Here is a 21,229-nt window from a genome sequence, read left to right on the forward strand (position 1 = left end):
ATTGATAAAAATTGTTTCTTTAGTATTTTTCCAGCAAGTTCCAAAGCTTTTGCTACATTAAAGTTCATCCATTCAAATCTCAACGGGATCCAATGCTTCACAGCAACCCCTACACATTTGCTCTGCAATTTTCATTCATTCTGGCAAACATGGTCTGTATTTCATTTTTTTATGGAAGGAAATAACATATTTCTTAGGGGAAATCGGCGAACTGAAGTTAGACTGAAATGCCATTTGAGCATGGAGAGAAGTCTGCACAGAGTGAAATGCACCTAGGAATGTTTTTAAGATACAAAATAAAATTACTTTAAAGTATGAGTCCACAATGCAACTTTTTTGATGAATACTCGCCTCATTCTTTTATAACATAGATATACACAACCAATGGAAAAACAGGGATAAGAGACATAAGCAAAACAGGCAGGTACATAGGTAACCCACAGAATAGAAACACTTTGTCTGTTCTATTAAAATAATTAAAAACTAAAGCCTGCCATGACATTGGCCTGGCCATGAGAAAGATTCTGCTGGAGAAGCTGGAAATATCAGGTGGCTTTTAGAAACTTTTCAAGGGACTCTTATTTAACACACACTTTGCCTGCCTGGTTCTGGGATCCTCACAAATAAGGAAAGCGGAATGCTAAACTATTGTATAGCCCAGATACCCCCCTGTTGAGTAAAAGCAGTTGAAGATGCACAAAATGTGAGTATAAAGTGCATACTCCCTCTCTGGTCCAAAATGGCAGCACAAGATGAAGGCTAAAGACCACAGAGATGACAGCCTCTAACCTTGGCATGTCCTAGCCTCTTGTCTCTCCATATATAGCAGTGTGTCAAGTCTAGTAGACTGCCATGGGCTCAGTGCCTACTACAATTCTCTCTAATTTCACAGAGCTAAGTCACAAAATGGGAAATAATGCTGCCTAAGCCATCAGTAATTCTACACAAATCTACTGTGTGCAGGTGGTTTTGAAGCATATAAGTACCCTTTGTCATCTCTATCCTCATGCTCTGTCCTATCATTTTTCCCATGCAAAAACAGGTCTAGAGCAAGCCTCTGCAGAGTAGGCAGGTTCAGGGGCAGCAGGATCAAACTTCAGAAGCAGAGATTAGTAGAATTCATCATATTACAAGACGGACCATACTTAGGGCAGGACGCAGTTATTACTGATAAAATGTTTCACAATAAAGACAAGCTATCAGAAGCATTTTAAAAGGACAAGGAGAAGACTGCTTGTTTCCAACATGATCTTTCAGTACATTGGTTCATGGGAAAAGGAGGAGGAGTGGACATCAGAGACTGGTCATTTGTTACCAACACAGCTTTCCTGGAAATTCTGCCTCCTGGAGTCAAGCAATTAATGTTAAATAGAGAAAATCTAAAATATTATAATAATGGCAAAATTCCTTCTGTAGATGCTGCAACAGAATTGCTATTAGAGCTAAGGAACTTCATGGAAAACTGCTCATGGTTTATAAGTTAATCAAATAACTGAACACATTCTTCCATCTGGTTTATTTGAGTAACTTTTGAAATTCTCTTTCCCAGCTTAGGAGGCTAATAAAGATACAGAAATAGAAACCATAATGCATGTGCTCATTAGAGCCAAACAGACTAATCATCAGATAGTCTATCTTCTTGTTTTCAGAAGGACTTAATCTTCTTCTGCCTTTGGGAAATCAGTCAGTGTCCATGAAAGCAGAGTATAAATAATACACACTACATACCTGGTTTTCTGGAACAGATCCCAGTGTAGCAGAAATCTCAGGAGGAGAATAACTGTGCCCTGCAAGGCCATTGCCACAAAGATCCAACCCAGGAAATTCATCTCAAAAGGACTCACATAAGAGTCAATTCCAAAGCTGCTTGTCAGGTCAAACTTGATCTGATTGTAGGAAAGCTCTAGTAAACCCTGACCCAAGCAGAATTGTGGGAAAACAATGAAAGCCCATTTGAGGATGTTGTAGATATTCTGAAAACTCTGCAAAAGAAAGGAACTGGGTGAGGTTTGGCAAAAACAAGGAGGAGAAAATGTTAAATCTCTTAGCAATTGAAAATTAAGTTAAGTCTAAGCAGAATTAGTGGAGTCTATTCTTGTTTACAGAACTGAAAGATAAGAAGCAGGTCCTCAATCATTTCACAATTTTGAAAACTTAAGTGCATATGCAATTGTAGTTCACAATTTATTTTGGATAGAGATTTCCTGCTCTAAGTTTGTGTGGTGCCTAGTTTATGGGTTTGGGTTCACCTGGCCCCACCACCAAGATTCCCCAGCCAGAGCTCCCGGGTCACTGTCAGGTCCTGCTGACACCGGGGGTTTGCCATAATACAAATAGCAATTGTTTACACTCTGTACAGAAACTTTTTAGGGAACTAATTTTGTCCAGAATATTATATATAAACAAAATGTGCCTAGTTTTTCTGGATAAGGTACTATGACAAGAATATGCTTAGGAGCAGTACCATACCAGATATAGTGCTTCTGCAATACATTATGTACATTTTGCAAAATAGAAGTACAAAAGAATGATCACAGTCAGTTTACTCACAAGTCCTTGCAGTTTTAAGAGTTGAGTACCAGAAAAACTGAGCCACAACAATAATCCAAATTCTGCTTCAAATGTGAGCCCTCAAACCTCAACCAAAATTTAATCCAGAACTGTACTGAAACATCACTTCCTCAATGTTGCGTATTTATACATATCTTGAAACATTAAGGCACTTCCATCTCCTTGTCTTAATTCACATGCATAATTCCCATTGAGATTAACACTAATGGGTGTTACACATGCGCACTGAGGGTACGCACACTAAACCACTTGTTTAAAGGAGATATACCACTTACGTCGATACAGGTTGGACCTCACTGGTCCAGCACCCTTGGGACCAGAACCGTCCTGGACTGAGTTTGCTGAACCAGGGAAGATCAATGCTCCCTTGCTGACTGCCCCACTGCCAGTTCCTCTACCTGGGGCTCTTAAGGCTGAGGCTCCCTGCCCCGCTGCTGCTCTTCTAACGCTGGCCTGGCTGAGGCTCCCTTTCATTGCCCCTGCTGCTGCTGGGGGACAGGACTTACAGGCTGCCACCTAGCCCCACCGCCAGGATTCCCCAGCTGAAGCTCCTGGGTCACTGCCTGGTCCTGCTGCCACCGGGGGTTTCCTGGTCAGGACTGCCCAGCCATGCTATGGGGTTCCCAGGGTTCTCTGGCCAGGGCCACCTGGTTGCTGTTGGCCCCACTACCAGGGACTCTCCAGCGACCTGACCACACTGATGCTGCGGATCCCCTGCCTAGATGCTGCTGGCCCAGCTGGGACTCCACAGATCCTACATTCTCCCAGCTGGCTTGTGCTCCTGGAGCTCTTTTGTCCAGCAACATCCATCACCTTGCTGGACCACAGATGTTGCCAGATCAAAGAGTCCTGAGTTTGAGGGGTTCAACCTGTAGCATTCAAACAAAATTTGCAATGCACATTTAGAGAGGATCTGAATTGCTCTCATTATGTGCAAATTATGAATTAAATATCTAGAAAATATTACAATTTCAATTACAGTTGTTTTTGCATTGTTAGAATTCTTTTTTTTTTAATTTAAAGCCAAGCCAAATGGCCAATGGGCTTATAAAATGTTGTGGTGTGCAATAGCCTATAACAATTCAGGATAAAGAAGTGAACTATTTCATTACAATTTAAACTGCAAGTATTTGGCATTGGAAAACACATTCCTATACGCATTGCTTATGGTAAGTGGCGCTCAGAGTTCATACTGACCTGTGCTTTGGAGATCACAGCTAACAAACGAGGCAAGAGAGTCACCAGCATGGTACAAAGGCCAAACACAAAGTTTAAGGAGATATACGTAATGAAAGCTATGTCTGAGCTTGAGAAGAATCTGGACATAAGATACATCCATGGTAAAGTTGCATATCTGAAACAGGTAGAAAAAAATAGTATTACATGATAAATGTTTGATTTACTCCAACAGCTGACTCACGAGCTCACTATCCTTTGTGTTACTGTAAAGAAATATGATTGCTACTCGTTGATTTTATGATTTATAATGCCTTTCCAAATCCTTCAGCCTTACTGGTGAAAATAGCTATCTGGCTCACCATACTTTCCTGTATTTCAATACATATCGACTATGTGACAATCAGTAATAACTCATTCATTTTTGTTTATTAATCTCACTTCTTTTCTTCCATAGCTCATCAACTTGATTTCTAAACAACTGTAAAACCAAGCCATTTTCTACCCTTCATGTAAAATGAGATACAGTACAAATAAATTCATTTAACTGTAAACTTTGGTCACACAACTGTCACATATTCTTGAAAGTTTCACCACAGAAATATAGCCTGCTGTAATTGGAACTTAGAGCAGTGGAAATGATGCTCAAGTTATAGCTTATTTCTGACACAGAAAGCATGTTAGCACTCTGAATTATCTATGATGGACAAATATTTAGCACAGTGGTTACCATTAAAACAGAAACATTAACCTTCTGTTCCCATATAACAGTATCTGAGATACGGAAGCATATCTCTGACTGCCAAAATGTGGGTAATATTTAGGTAACTAAAGGAACAATGAGCAGAAAAATGATTGCCTACTCAGACTTTCTGGTGCCCAAAAGAGCAAAAATATCAGCTTCTTGACAAAAATGTGATGCATTCCAGTATGTTGCCCATAAGTTGCATTCCAGGATGTTGCCCATGCTCCAGGGCAGTCACTTTAATATGAACACTGTGTAAAGAACAGTATATTGGACTGAAATATTCAAAACAGGATATGGACACATTGCAAACTTTAATGAATTAAACCTTACAATGCCTTCTGTTAAATTAATGGTGTTGTTATCCTTAATTTACAGGCACAGAGAAGTTAAGTGACTTGCTAAAGTTCTCTAAGAAAGTTCATGGCAAAGTTTGGACTAAAATGCTGATTTCGAAGTTTCCAGTTCCAAACCTTTATCATTTTGGATACTTAATACAATTCAGAGTAGTGATTTCAGCATATAGGGGAAGAAAGATGGTGTTCAGTGGCTTAAGTAGAGTTACATCAGTACAAATAAAATCAAAATTTAACCTACAGGTGTTTTACCAAACTAAGAGTGAAGTCAAGATATAAAACTTTAGCTCTAAAATTGTATGGAGTTCTGGTAGATCATATAAAGTGCACATCAGTCTCAGAATCTATTTTACATCCTTCTCTTCCTGCAAAAGAGAGTTTAAAGAATCCCAAATATCATGGGATTCTTTGAATTGAGGACAGACCATTTTGGACAGATGCTCATGGAAGTTAGAGCCATACAAAATTTTTGCTACTAGCCAGGAAAAGAAAATAAGAACAAAGAAGCTTAGTCATGAATTCTGAATATTTTCAAAATGTTAGTATCCCAGTCTGAATTTTAATTCACAAGGATGATGTTTTTTTTTAAGCTGAGTGCTTTCAGTAATGTTACTCTTCTGTCACATAACTGGGTATTTAAGTATTTTTGTCTATATTTTAGGTTGCACAAAGCCTGACAAAATGTGTTTTTAAGATCTCAAATTTAAAAACTTTTTTACTGAAAAATTTAAAGAGAATATTCCTAGAAACAAAAATACCTAAAACATTTATGGCAGGAGGGGCAGGAGGAAATGGTCACAAAAATACTTTACTGAATTAATTATATGTTTGGAACCAGGAAGGCGTGAAATGTAAAGAAGGCCTAATACAAACACAGGCATTTGTATGTCACACATCATTTCTTGCAGTTTATTCATCGTTTGATTGGTACAGTACTTTTTAAGATTCCGTAATACAGGGATTAATTCTGCCCCACTGAAGTCAATGGAAGTTACATCACTGACTTCCTCTAGAGCTGGATTGGACCCACACAATACAAGAAGGTTTATCCTTATTGATTTGAACACCATTATAAGCCAGCCACAGCACTGCTTTTGCAACTACTCAAGCTCTCTAATTAATAGTTGCATATTCTCAAGTAACCTCAACCATAACTTGTATAACATAGCACTAGTATCTCGTAACAGCATACCACGCAGCATAGGCCATATCCAAAACCCACTGAACTCAATAGAAGTCATTCCACAAGTGTCAATGGACATTAAATCAGGCTTGGATACTTGCTTCTGGTCCATTGGGATGAGGAGAGAAGTTAGGATATATGTAGCTCTCCATTCACATTTTATAGTTAACAGCAAGAATAAAAAATAATTCAATATTTATACAGATTGTAAGACACTATATTAGGTAAGAAACATTTAAAAGATATACATATCCTGTGCACAAACTAATCCTTAACTGCTTGGAGTCAGGAAAAAACTCTCTCTATGGGCTGCTTATTCCATAATTCTTCATCTTACACTTTCCTCTCAATCACCCTGCTTGAAACAGGATATAGAAGTAAATAAACCATTGTTCTGATCCAATATGGAGATTCCTATATACTTCTTATAAAGCAAATACCATAACATCTATTAATTAAAATGAGTATTTCACTTCCAAATTAGCTGAAGCAGGCTCATGCAAGTGCGCTCCTGTCTCATAATGTGTGTTAGAGGTATATCCTCAACCAGTCTGGAGCTCAGACTTGGCCAACTTGCTCACATCAATAAATATAATAAAAGAGTTTCAGCTTCTGTAACCAAGCCACTGAAATTCAAGCTATTTTTGGCACCTAGATGAGTCCTTCAGTGAGAACACCACAAAATCAGTTTCTAATAGTAAAAGATTGTTGTACAGCTTGAGTGTGTTTTTGAGACATATTTAGTACTTCTCTCATTATGAGTGAGCAAATCTCCCTTCCCTTTTCCCTATGGTGCATTCAGCCTCATGCTGCAACTTGTTCTCTCATTATCTATTGCTGCCTCGTAATCGTTTGCAAAGACAGAAAATCATGCACCCAGCAGCAGGTGCAAACCAAGCCTAAAGATTTCTATTTGTAAGAAACAAGTCATAATTCTAGAGCAGAATCCCCAATCACATACCCAAAGAGTATCAGCAGGAGAGCTGTGGCTGCCAAGTTTTCTCGGAAAGTGAAGGCTGATAACTGGAAGGCAGTAATAACACTGATACACAAGCCGACTGGAATCAGGTAAAATAGCTAAAAAGAGAAGAAAAACAGGAACATTGCAGGTGAGCATCTCAGAGTGGTCTTATTCAATGAACGTGGAAGTATCATTGGAATTAGTAGCAACTCTATTTTACATAGCACACTAGAAATATGTAGGTCATGGTATTCTGCGACCTGGTACTCAGTAGTTCTGCAACTGGGCATCTGGAGTATTGTCCTGCTAAAAAACCCTGAGAAAATACCATCCAAACATACACATTTACCTTTGTTCCAACCCTAGCTACCATGACTGGATGTCAATTTAAGAAACTAGCTCCTGCCCACGATAGATCCATGTGGGACTGCTGCTCCAATGCCCCAAATGACACTGGATGCATTCTAATATGGGAAGAGGCAGCAACCCACAACCGCCGACCGTTTCTTTGAACACTCCAGCAACCATAGCAGACCACTGAACGTGTTAGCATGACTAACAAATAAGAACATATGCAAATGAAGCATCACCTAACAGCTTTAATAGATGCTGACACTGTTTGCATTTACACACAGCAGTAACATATGCACTAGACCATCAGGAATCTAACCTTCCCTATCTTCCATTAACATAACAGTTTGTACAGGGAATGAGAGTGGTCCAAAGGATCAGGCAGAGGACAGGGAGTTAGGATACAGGCAGTCCCCGGGTTACGTACAAGATAGGGACTGTAGGTTTGTTCTTAAGTTGAATTTGTATGTAAGTCGGAACTGGTACATATTGTAGGGGAAACTCTAGCCAAACATTTCTCCAGAGCTCAGTTTTATTCTCCCACACCTCACTTCCCTCAGTTCTTTATTCTCAAGCTGAGGTGTCTGCTGAGAAAAGCCACTCCGCGTCTCCCTGGTCTGCTGGAGGGGTGGGGGAGGCGTGGGGGGGGGCGCTAGCTTCGCATCTCCCTGGTCTGATGGGGGGAAGCAGCTAGTGCGGGGTTGCCTCACCCCGTTTGTAAGTAGGGATCCGATGCAAGTCGGATCCATGTAACCCGGGGACTGCCTGTACTTGGATTCTTCTCCCAGTTCTACCAATGATCTGATATGTGATCTTGGTAAGTCACTTCAGCTCTCTGGGCTTCTGCTCATTGCCCCATGATTTGTCTCCTGTGTCAATTTAAAATGTAAGCTCTTTGAGGCAAGAACTGCCTCATACTCTAAGGACAGAAACAACCGTCATAATCATCTAGTCTGACCTTCTGCATGTGGCAGGTCACAGAACCTCACCCACTGCTTCTGAAATAGGTCTCTACACTCTGGCTGAGTTACTAAGGCCCTCAAATCATGATTTAAAGACTTCAAGTTACAAAGAATCCACCATTTACTCTAGTTTAAACAAACAAGTGACCTGTGCCCCCATGCTGCAGAGAAAGATGACAAGCTTTCATGATCTCTGCCAATCCCAGCTATGGTGATCAGTTGTACCTTGAATATGTTGGCAAGACTCATCAACCAGATTACTGGCAAAGAATTCTCTGTAATACCTCAGAGCCCTTCCCACCTAATGCCCCATCTATAGCCATTAGGGATTTGTGCTATTAGCAGTCACATATGTAGACAGGGTCATCATACCATCTCCACCATAAATTTATCAAGCTCAGTCTTCAAACCATTTTGATTTTTTTTGATTCACTACTCCCCTTAAAATGCTGTTCTACCACTTCTCTCCTCTGATGGTCAGAAACCTCTATCTAATTTTAAGCTTAAACTTGTTGATGGGTAGTTTATATTAATTTGTTCCTGTGCCAACATGGGTCCTTAGCTTAATAACTCCTTCCCTGGTATTTATACCTCCCATATATTTATAGAGAGCAATTGTATCTCCTTTTACCCTTCAATCAAATGGGGAAAACAAGCCAAGATCCTTGAGTCCCCTCGTGTAGAGTAGCTTCTCCATTCCTCTGATCATCCTAATAGCCCTTCTCTGCACTTGCTCCAGTTTGAATTAAACTTTCTAAAACATGGAAGACCAGAATTGCACTCTTTCCTGTCTGTAGTGGAAATACCTTATCTGGTACATCCTAGCATCACATTAGTCTTTTTCATGGCTATGCCACCCATGCGGTGATCAACCAACACACGCAGGTCTTTCTCCTCCTGTGTCATTTTCAACTGAGAAGTCCCCAGCTTATCAAAGAAACTCTTGTTGTTAGTACCAAGTGTATGACCTTGCACTTTTTATTATCACATTTCATCCCATTTCTGTTACAGTTTGCAAAATCATTCTGATCATCTTGTATGATATTTCGGTGCTCCTCTGTACTGACTCTACCTTCCTGCTTCATATCATTCACAAATTTTGCTAGTCTATAATTTTAAAAACAATGAACAGCCCCATGGCACCTTAGAGACTAATATATTATATCATGAGCTTCTCTGGGTAAAACCTACTTCATCGTTTTTTATGAAAAGATCATTAAAAATTACCCCCAAGATCAATCCTTAAGAAACTCCACCAGTAACCTCCCTCCAGCATGACAATTCATCTTGTAGTATAACCTGCTGTCATCTCCCCTTCAACCAAATTCCTTGGCCTTTCAATTCTAATATTAATCAATATGAAACCAATTTACAGGGCACTGACTGGTTAGTTGCCAACTAATTTAACACAATGGACACAGTCATTTTCTAAGATATTAGAGGACAGTGGAGCCATATGCGAGGAAGTGGAAGTGTTATTTTCATCCTGTTTGCACAACACATTATTCAAGCTGCTGATCAATTTTTAATCCCTGCGAAATGACCACATACATTGTTTATGTTGGCATTAGGGCTGGTGGACTATATTAGTAAGTTTGGGCGACTGTATCCATTAATACTACTGTACCTGTTTTCAGTTGCTCATAACTTTCAGAAACTTTCACCTGTTAGTCTGCAAATTTCCCAGACTGGTAACTGCCCAAAAGCAAATTAAGGAGAAACACAAACACACATACATACAACGAACCATTATAAACAGTTTCATGCAACATGCTCCACAAATACAATTTTCGGCCATATTTTCCACTAGCGAATTCCATAACATTCATTAAATGTATGTGGTGATTTTTGAGGTCAGTATCCAAACATCAGGAATGGTCAATGTTAAGGTTGCACATGCAATCTTAATTTGGCCCTCTTTTTGTACATGGGAAAACTTAAAAAACAACATGTTACAGATTAACTTGGCTACACCTTTGAAGTTTTTGTATATGATTTATGATGCTCTTAAAAAGCCTAAGAGGTGTTTGCATTTGACTTTCCATATATTCCTGCACATAAAATCTTCAGCTTACCTGAAGTATGCTTAGCTTTTAAGCATTGCCTATTCTTTCCCATCTTAGGATACATGCAGAATATGTGATAATATTTTAAAAGCAACAGACTGGAAAAACTAACAAGAAGAGGACTTTGCTGAATAATCAAGCATATAGAGAAGCCATGCCCTCACTAGAAGGGAATAAGCTCTCAATCAAGCACTAAGAAACAAAAACAAAGGGAACACAGAAATGTACTGGCTAAATAAGTGGCTTTTTGTGTAACTGTGCTTGTATTTTAAGTCTGTTCAAGTGTGAAAGTCCCATTCTAGAACACAGCTGGGTGAAGTTCTAGTGTTTCAGGTTCAGAATAGTTTGAATTAGAATCACAAATGTTCGAAAAATCTGTGTCCCAAGAATAGCCTAGGCTATGTCTAGACTGCAAGCCTCTTTCTAGGCTTTTTCGAAAGTATCTTTCGAAAAAGAGTGTCTAGACTGCAAGCAGTACTTTTGAAAAAGCAAGCCGCTTTTTCGAAAGAAAGCAGCAAGTGAGTCTGGATGCTCTCTTTCTAAAAAGCCCTGTTGGCATTCAAGAACGCCTTTTTTCGAAAGAGCACTTTCGAAAAAAGGCGTTCTTCCTCGTGAAATGAGGTTTACCGCCGTCGAAAGAAAAGCCGCGTTCTTTCGATTTAATTTCGAAAGAACGCGGCTGCAGTCTAGACGCAGGTGATGTTTTTTCGAAAAAAGTCTACTTTTTTTGAAAAAAAACCCTGAGTCTGGACACAGCCCTAGTGTGCTTAGTGGTTTCAATTGACCTGTGCCAGACCTGGATTGCATTATGAGTCCTTCTTTCCCTGAAGCAGCAAGGGTAAAGAGTACTGCAGAAGTGTGCTCCACCTTTGTCTCACAGATTGGTTGGAGGGTTTGGAGGTGGAGCTCCTAGATAATCAAACTGCAGAAATTGGTTCCAGAGGCAATAGAACACAGTCTTAAGCCAGAAAACATCTCCTTCGGGGGAAAAAAACCTTACTAAAATTTAAAAAACAGATTATGGTTGTACCGCTATAGTACAGACTTCCCTCATACAGCAACATCTGTGATCTGGAATCCCCATGGGTGCTTCTGGGATGCAGGGCTCATGGAAAACCCAGATGCCCTGTGCTCTGCAGCTCCTTCCCTGCCATTTCAGAGCTTAAGGAGTACACAAATAGCTCTTTTGTGGCATTCAAGCTCAGGGAGGAGGCAAGATGGCTGTGGAGATTCATGTCTGGGGCCAGGAGAGCAGCACCAAAGATGGCAGCAGGGGGCCAGGAACAAAGACCAGCGGCCACGGTGTTTGTTTCTCTCCCACAGGACTGCACTCTTGGCCCCTGACTGTGGGGTTCTGCAGTTACCCTGCCTCTTCCCCCCAAATCACCCCACCACCATAGTCTCTATTCCGTCAATGCCAGCCCCTCTGTTGCCACCGGAGTGGAGTCCTTCAGCCAGCGATAAGATAGGGGCCAACATTGACCTCTGGGACCATTCAGGCCCAAGAGTGCTGAACCAGCACGGAACAACCTGTACCTATATATACAGCCCATTTTACTGAGCTCTTCGGGGAGGAGGTAATTCTTCAGCATACTATGGAGAAGAGAGCTCTACTTTGGCTCAGAATTGGTCAATACTGCAAAAGCTATTTGTGGATGGATTACAGAATCCATGATTATGTGGATCCATGGGCCACTCATACACCTGGGACACAAAATGTCAGTGACTGTGAATAGGTTGCATAGCGTCCTGGTTGCAAGCAGGGGTGAGGGAATGGATTTCACCCTTCCAGATTAACTTCCTGCACAAAAACTACTCTCTCACACTTTATGAATGGAATTCTGTGAATTCCTATCACAGTGATGATTTAAGTACATGGGTTAAATCCTACATTCCTACTTGTTCATGTGTCTTTGCACTTGGTAAATAAGGAACTGATTGGGAGAGATTTAGAAAACAATAACGTCCTTGCTATTTTCAAAGGATAGAGAGATTTCTGTATTTTTCTGTGCACTGACTATAGATAAAGAATGTTAGTTTACAGGTGACTGAATTAATGTTTGTAATAATTATATTAAATCTAATCTTGCTGAATGAACACTCAAATGTTTAGTGGAACTGTGTTTATAAGATAGAGATTTTACTTGTGTATCTATATCTGAGTTAGAAGGGTCATTGCATATGATCCCATATATTCCATTATCTGCTTTATATATCACCCTTAAGGAAAGCGCAGTTTACTAATCAACTTTGAAAAACACAGACAACACAATACCTGCCCTTTGGTGTTTTATCTTTGTGTGGAAAAGCATGGATGGATATAATTCAGTAGATATATACAGAGTAGGTGTCTTAACATGTACCAATCAAACAGGATTGCTGCCATAAAATATCACAATATTAAAATGTATTTTTTTGTGAACAAAAACTCCTCCATTAGTTAGAGCCTACTCAAAACAACCCCTTCAGAAATATACCTGCAGCCATGCAGAGAGATATGTTGTTTTATACAGTACCTACCATATCATATAGGAAGTTAGCAAGCCAGTAGGTCTTGTAGCCAAGTCCAGAGATATGCTGCAGCCGCTTTGTACCGGATACCCTGTCTTTCACTACTGAGCTACCAATGGATGCCGTAAGAATAGAGAGCCCCAACATGATACACAGTGCAACTCCACACTGGCGAACATTCTCCATTCTGGGGTTCAAAACAAAATGGATCCTTTAAAATTAAGTTAGACAAATGTTTTCAAGTCCCACTTATTACCAAAACAATTGCTACTTACCTCGATAAATATGAGATTAGTAGTATCATGTATATAGAGGCACATCCACAATACAAATATAGACATAGAGAGGTTAGTATCCATTACGGTGCATCTACACTACATCATTATTTTGAGGTAACTAATGTTATTTCAAAATAACAATGATAGCATTTACGCAGCCATTCCATTAGTTCAAAATAATTTTGAAATAACAGACGGCTTATTCCAAAATCTGTAAACTTCATTCTATGAGGAATAATGCCTATTCTGAAACATCTATTTTGAAATAAGGCATGTGTAGATGCTTGCACTACTGCTATTTCGAAATAGCCCCTCACCAAAGCCATTCTAAGTTATTCCTCCCCAGTGCCTACAGGGGCTCTAATCTACATTAGAGAAGCCTGCTTAGGACTAATTTCAAGGCTTCCCTGTAGTGTAGACATGCTATTATCAAATAAGCTATTTCAGAATAGCTTATTTCAAAATAAACATGCAGTGCAGACGTACCCTTAGTAAATATTAACCATATAAGTTATTTTCTTTCAGTAGAAGTGATTCATTTATATCTTAACTATTTTTCAGAATCTTTAAGATACTAGCAAAGAGAATGCTGAATTCTAATGCCCAAATACAGCCCCTTGACCAATATCTAACCCTATTCAGGAATTCGGTGCATTAGACTACTGTACATCTAATAATCCATGTAATTTCTTCAGCAGTAAAACTTCAGAGAGTCTGAGAAACAATCCCCTTAACATATATACATACATAAGCATATATAAACCTGAAAAACTGAAAAGGGATGATTGTTGGAGCACATTTTTCCTTTAGAGCAGGGCTACTCAGCATGTGGCCTGCGGGACACATGAGGTTCGCGGCCTGTTTGTTTGCAGCCCGTGAGTGGGAGCTAAAACAAAAAAGTAGTCAATATAATGGTCTCCCATTGATAGGCATTTTAGCAGTTAAATTCCTGGACTGTCATTGCTCATTAAAAGTGATTTCCAGTGTTGGGTGGGAATCAGGTAAATATTGCATTTTATTAATATCAGCAGAACTGACTTAAATGGGGCCTGTGTGTTGTATAGTCTTGCCTTAATCTTTGTATTCATGCCCCTCAGTGTGAATGAAGCTATTTGCATATATCTGCATATATATTCAGCCACAGTTAAGTTGCTGCCCTCGGCATGTGTTGTGAGTATCATTATGGACCCCGCGGCTTCCAAAGTTGAGTAGTCCTGCTTTAGAGAATCAACAGGGAAGAATTATTATGAGGAAGAAAGAATCACTGAAAGATACCTTGAAAAAGTGTTAGTCCTTTCAGTTGTAAAGAATTTTGCTTAGCTTATTTCATAATAGCTTATTTTAAAATTGGGAGTGTCTACACAGCACTTATTTCAAAATACAGCACTCTTCCTCAGACTTCCCTTACTCATACAATGAGGGTTACAGGAGTTGCAGTAAGAAGTCCTCCAGCTTGATAATATTTCGACATTATTTCAAAATAATTGCCTGCTATATAGATGCGGACTAAGTTATTTCAAAATAATGTTGCTGGGTATACATTTCCTCAGAGAACAGATACAAGATTAAGCAACTTATTTAAAAACACACATTTAAAAAGTTTGAATACTGAACATTTAGAGTGAACTCTTTGCAAGATTGTCCCTCTTTGTAGAGGATGAACATATTCATGAATAAACGAAATCATTTCAAATAATGGACATTTTTGAAAACGTTGTGTCCTGCTCTCAAACATTTTGTGAACAGGAAACAGATGAAGCGCCACAAAAAGCTATACATGATTTTTTTTCTTCCCAATTTAATCTATGCCCTATATATACTTGTACAATATACTGTCAGTGGAAATGCATAGCTAAATAGATTTGTGCATAGCCAAATTACTGCATATAGTACACATGCATTTTAATTGGCAACATTCATTTTTTGGCCATGGGGCTTTTCTTTCGAATTTACAGTTTACTTACATTTTGTCCTCATCTAGCAAGCCTCCTCTATACGGGTGGCTATAGAGTGAGATTCCTGTGAAGGGAAATGAAGAAAGTCCCGTGTCAGTATTACAAGTTCTAGAATTAATAGACCCTTAAATGTTTATTAAAAATCATTGTCTTAAAATAAGAGAGACATTTATAAAGGTGTTCATGTTCCTCTGTGTTTTTCAAGTTCTAAATTTATTTCAGAACTTGTTTTGTGAAAAGAGTAGAGAGAGGGCAGGGTTTCTGACAGAGTTTATGTGAGACAGATGAAGAGAGAGCATTAGATACATATAGAAACTGATACAACAGGAAAAAGGAAAGGAAATGTAAGAAAGAATTATCCATTTTCAATAGTCTCACTTTTGCAGATATGCACTACTTGACATTTCAATGTGCCATTAACATGGTGTTAGCTCCACAGTTAAGTCTGTGAATTGATCATCTGCTGTGCAATCCTTAGCCAAACTGTTCTAGACAATGGGAACCGATGGCACTCAGGATTCAAATGTTGATTTCTTGCAGGATCAGGGATTAAGGCTACATATTGGCCCTTTGATTTCTGAATTCCAATTTTGGAAGGATTTATATTTTGCAAATATATTGTACATAGACCAATGTGGGATGACGTTTACTTCCCTGCATGGGCTTGATCCTGCAAGGAATTTGAGTGACATTGTCAAGTTAGAGATTATCCTCTGTAGAAACACTGCTGATCTCACAGGAATTACATATCGGGAGAAATGTAGGCCAGTATCCTACTGTAGGCAGTTTTCAGTGTTACACATTTTTTATTTTGCTCTTTTTGTTGGGGGGGGAGGGGTGTATTTCCCTGAAACAAACGCACATTACATCTCGGAACAAATCCACATTTTGTTCAGTATGAGAATTTTAATATTTTCACTGAAAAATAAAACCTCCACCCTATCTACTGGGGGAAAATGAAGTTTTGATCAAATTAGAAATTCTTGCAAAATACTTCTTTTTCACATTGGAATACACACACAAACTTAAAAAACTTAAACAACAACAATGGTCCTGTAGCATCTCAGAGATTAACCAAAAAATATATAGATAGTATCATGAGCTTCCATGGCCACAACCCACTTCTTCAGATGACAAAGTTTTCATCTGAATAAGTGGGTAGTGCCCACGAAAGCTCGTGATTCTATCTATATTTTTTGGTTAGTTTCTTAGGTACTACAGGGCCACTATTGTTTTTAACTGTGTGTGTGAGGGGGAGGGGTTTTAGTTACAGACCAAAATAGGTACCCATCTGAGACTTTTAAACATGTAAACAGAGTTTCACACAGCTATAACTGAAGCATATTTTAGGAATGGTCCTTAAAAATAATGCTTCCACATCAATTATTAATTGGACTTGCTGTCTTTAGATGTATGCCATAAGAAATCTGCTTCTCTGCCTTGCCAGGCAGGAATATGATTCCTTGGTGGCTGAATTTGAAATTAACTGGGTTAATGCCAAGGAAAACAGAGGCACTGTGATATAATAAAATATAATGGTATTGTTAAATAATAATCTTTTTAGTTATTTTATTTGTCCATTTTTTCTGGGATGTTCACAACCTGAGATGTTGCATCCTTCATTTATTTTATGTCTCCATATCTGTTGGCAGATGAGGCCATTTGGAAGAACACTCATGAAAGTTGATGATAACCTGGAGCTGATTCAATTTCATTCCCATTTCTTTCATCCATTCACAAACTCTTGTGATTGGCCTTAGATAAGTAACCCGTTTCGCCACCCTGACAGATCCTTTCCCCTTCAGAAGCCCCCTCCATCTCTGGAGGACCATTCACAGCCGTGGAAAAAGGATCGTTCTAAAACATAATTCCAGAACTTGATGGTTGCTCATGTCCTTTTTGGTTCCGCTGATTGTCTACTAAGTGTTCAGACACCTCATAGCACTCTGCTTGTTCTGAACCACCCTGACCAGACCATCCTGTGCTGTACCTGCCCTTTCATGCCTCTCAGTATTAGGATAAAGATGAGATCAAAAGCAAGGGAAGCAGGGTAAATAGCACAAACAGATCAGGAAGGAGAGGTAGCTCTTGACTAGAGGGAAACTGGACAAGTTGTAGCTAGCCCCTCCAAACAGCCCCTTCTTTTGTCCACGCCTTGGAGTAGCAACCACTACTGTCCTGCCCAGGAGTCTTCAGCACTGGCTGGCCCTGATGGGTTAACATCAGTCAGTGTTTGATAGTGTCATATGGAGTACTACTGAAAATCATGTCAGCTCTCTTGCATTTGGATTGGGGAAGTGGGTCCAATTGTGTTCCATATCATTAGTGGATTTGTTTCACAGAAGAGAGCTAATAGGGATTCTATTGTAATTTATATACTTTATGTATTCTCTTTTCTTGATTAGTTATGAAGATGGTTATTGAAATCTAAATGAACAATTGCTATTTTACCAGTGTTTAAATCACACTTGTGGGTTTTCTATGCAGCTGATTTCTTTTGTAGAAAATGGCTCTCTTCCTGAGATACCAAAATAAAAGAAAATGAAAGGTTTGAAAATGTAGAATTTCCCATTAAAAAGTAAAATGCCTGATTTGGTTGGCTGAGCAAATAGCTGGTGTGAGACCCAGCCCTATGTTTGTGATGGCTTTTGCATACAGCCAGGTTGTAGGACGCCAGTAAATGGATTATAAAAGTCATAACATTTCATGGTTGAGAATTTATTTGAGACTGGGATGGTAGAGATGCTGCGCTGACAGAGGAGTAAGAGCTCTGTAAAAAGGAAGTATGGTCAGAACATGAACTATAACCATTTGATCTCTAAGCCCTTCCTGACAGAGACAACACCAAATGAAGATTCCTTGTGGCTGGCTGAATCACAGCTGCCTGACTGGGGCAGCTTTAAACACAAGTTGGCACCACTCTCATAGCACAACCAACCTCATCTGAGGTTAGAAGCTGTCCATTTGTTTTAACAAGGAGATAAATCTGCTTTCCAAAACCCAATCCTCATCGCAGCTCTGAAAAGTGCCAGTTACATGAACTAACCAACAGTTGTAATTTGCCTGAAGCAGAAACAGGCATATCAGAGAAATTGGAGCAAAAAACTTTACAACAGCCTTTCTTTTACTTAAAAAGGCTTGCAGGCACTTATTCCTCAGAAGAGTTTTCTAAACTTTTACACAGACAGATATATATTAGAACTGAGATTGTATTTGCTTCTTTCATTTGGGATCCTGGTGGATAGAGACAGATCCTCTACTGGATTAGGAATGGATAAACGATTTGGATAAAATAAGAATTGAACTAAATCATTACCAAAAAGTTCTTTCTAGACATTCAGTGCAATCTTAGAAACAAAATCTTAGTGCTTCATTCCAGAAATATCAAATATTTTTGTATTTCTCTGCTAAAACATTACATTAATGAGCACATCGGAAATTGCAGCTAGGTAGATGCAACAGACAGCACTTAGGCTATGTCTACACAGCAACATTATTTTGAAATAACTAGCATTATTTCAAAATAACAGTCTGTGTCTACACAGCTGGCAGGGTTTTTTTTGACATAATGTTGAAATACTGACAAGCTGGAGGACTTCTTACTCTGACTCCTGTGTTACCCAGGCCAAGAGAAGATCATAATCAAAATGGAGTCTGCTGGGTTCCATTTTACCTCAGCGGTTTTCCCACCAAACCCTATACAGAGTACATAACCTCAGAAGGCTTTGCACTCCGCACCCTAGCCTGTGCACACGGCCCTATACCCTGTGCATTCCTCTCCAATATGATGCGTGCGCATCCAAGTTGTGCACCCGACTTCTTTCCCTCTGCACACCACCCTATTTTCTGCACCCCTCATGCCAACCCAGTTTTCCTGCCTTAGACTCTTTATAAGCCCTCTGTTGAGGAGAGCTCAGGTTAGTTCTTCTCCGTCCTTTTGTGAGTGTGTGTCGTCGTCTTCCCTGAGGAGCTCCATCCATGCGTGGTGATCTGACTAGGACTGCCTGAGTCCAGTCATAGTGCTGTGTTCTCCTGAGGTGTGAGGGAAGCCTCCCTTTTAAGGAAACTGGGACTGGTACTGTGGGACTTTGGGACTGTTGTTATTCACTACGTGTCCTGCTTACGGATCGTGCATCTAGCCGAAGGACTGGTGTCAGCAGATCCTAAAGGTGTCAACCCACATGGAGGTGAGGATCCAGCTCGAGGACTGCTCCAGAATCCAGACTGATCTACCTTCGAGGGATCTCCCTGCTGATCCTCCCCTATAGCTTTAAACTAGCCACAGGGTAGCAGGTTGTAGGCACACATTGCCACCTCCAAGTTTTGTAAAGCCACTCCTTTTGTGTACGGGAATCTTTCTGTCTCTCTTTCCTTCTGAGTTAGGGTGGGACAATTACAGTTGTATGGTTGTATGTTGCTGTGTGGTCCTATTTTCAAAATATATGGTTTGGACCTAAATCTCTGGCCTGATTTGTGGCTCCATTCCAACGGTGATTAGATACATATGACCAGGTCGAATCTATCTTCTGTGGGGGGACAGCCTTAGGCTTTAATTAATTTCTTAGGCTCCACAGCAATTGTTTACCTAAGTCTCCCAGGTAACACCTGTAACCCTCATTTTATGAGGAGTAAGGGAAGTCAAAGGAAGAGTTCTCTGTTTCGAAATAAGTGCTGTGTAGGCAGCACCAAAACTCAAAATAAGCTATTTCAAAATAAGCAACGCAATTGACGTAGTTCAATTTGCATGGCTTATTTTGAGCTAAGCCCTTCTGCACCCTTAGAGTCCTTTAAATCTGTGATGCCCCCCTGATTACTGAGTGCTAGCAATCTCTGTTTTTCATTTTTTTAAGACAAGTGTCTAAACCTTCTCTTTTGCAAAGCTAAGTTCTGATCCTGGAGAGCACTTAACCACATTTATTGGAATTCAGTGGGACTACTGATGAGTACTGATGCCTACTGATGAAAAAACAAAAGGAAAAAACTATGTAGCACTTCAAGACTAAAAAAACTTGTTTTTGCAAGATCAGACTAACACAGCTACCTCTCTACTGATGAAACTGAGTATGTACCTAAGCGCTCTGCTGGATCAAGAATCTAGAAAGAAAACTGATTTATAGCAATTGCTAGAGTAGAAAGTTTACCGCTGACAGATTTCACAAGACACAGACTATTCATGGTATTCTTACTGACATGTGGGACTGGCCTTTGCATATAATAAAAATTTCTGAAATGGATCTTCTATTTTGAAGGGAACATCAAATCAGTTTTAAGCTGTTGGTGGTGGTGCTGACAGCACCACCATTAATGAACCTACAGCTACAACATGTTCCCTCTCAGTTGCTGGCCAGCTGTCTGCAGGTAGAGGCTTCCTATCTTCAACTGGTAGTGTGGCCTGTGGCCACAATAAGGAATTGAGCACTGTGAGAGGTTAGGTGGACGAATGGACCCCAGCACAGATCTGAAAGCAAGAGACTCCTATTCTCTCATCTATGGTCTGACATTGACTCTATGACTTTAACCAAGTTTGCATAGATAAAACTTTCCAACAATGCCCATTCATTCTGGGTACTAGCCCTTATCCTTAGAATTGCTTAATATCCATAATTCCAAATGACATCACTAGGAACTAGCTCTCTGTATCTTTGAAAACCAATCCTTAGGCACCCAATATTAGTGGACACTTTTGAAAATGAAGACATGATGCTTTCTGAATCTCCCCATCTGTAAAATAGGGATGACATTTCCCTCTTTATTTCCCAGAATGATTGTGTTAATTAATTAGGCTATATTTAAATTCAGCAGAATGCAAAATCCTAGGCTATGTCTACATTGGCAAGATTTTGCGCAAATACTTTTAACGCAAGAGTTTTTGCGTTAAAGTATTTGCACAAGAGAGCGTCTACACTGGCATGTGCTTTTGTGCAAAAGCATCCATGCCAGTGCAGACGCTCTCTTGCACAAGAAAGCTCCAATGGCCATTTTAGCCACTTGCGCAAGAGGGCTTATTCCTGAGTGGGAGCGTCATAGTTCTTGCGCAAGAAACACTGATTTCTTACATTAGAACGTCCATGTTCTTGCGCAAGAATTTGCAGCCAGTGTAGACAGGTGGCAAGT

General features: G+C 39.7%; 1 protein-coding gene across 1 annotated transcript in view; it reads right to left on the reverse strand.

The window, feature by feature from the left end:
• ABCA13 (ATP binding cassette subfamily A member 13) overlaps nucleotides 1-21,229 on the reverse strand; it is a 281,165-nt gene that overhangs the window by 56,800 nt on the left and 203,136 nt on the right. The window contains exons 49-53 of the mRNA XM_006136374.4: nucleotides 15,125-15,179; nucleotides 12,892-13,069; nucleotides 6,993-7,108; nucleotides 3,769-3,925; nucleotides 1,729-1,982 (exon numbers count right to left, since the gene is read on the reverse strand). Of these exons, the coding sequence (XP_006136436.3) occupies nucleotides 1,729-1,982; nucleotides 3,769-3,925; nucleotides 6,993-7,108; nucleotides 12,892-13,069; nucleotides 15,125-15,179 (760 nt within the window). The remainder of the gene's footprint in view (nucleotides 1-1,728; nucleotides 1,983-3,768; nucleotides 3,926-6,992; nucleotides 7,109-12,891; nucleotides 13,070-15,124; nucleotides 15,180-21,229) is intronic.

This window comes from Pelodiscus sinensis, chromosome 2, assembly GCF_049634645.1.
Source record: "Pelodiscus sinensis isolate JC-2024 chromosome 2, ASM4963464v1, whole genome shotgun sequence".
Taxonomy (NCBI): domain Eukaryota; kingdom Metazoa; phylum Chordata; order Testudines; family Trionychidae; genus Pelodiscus; species Pelodiscus sinensis.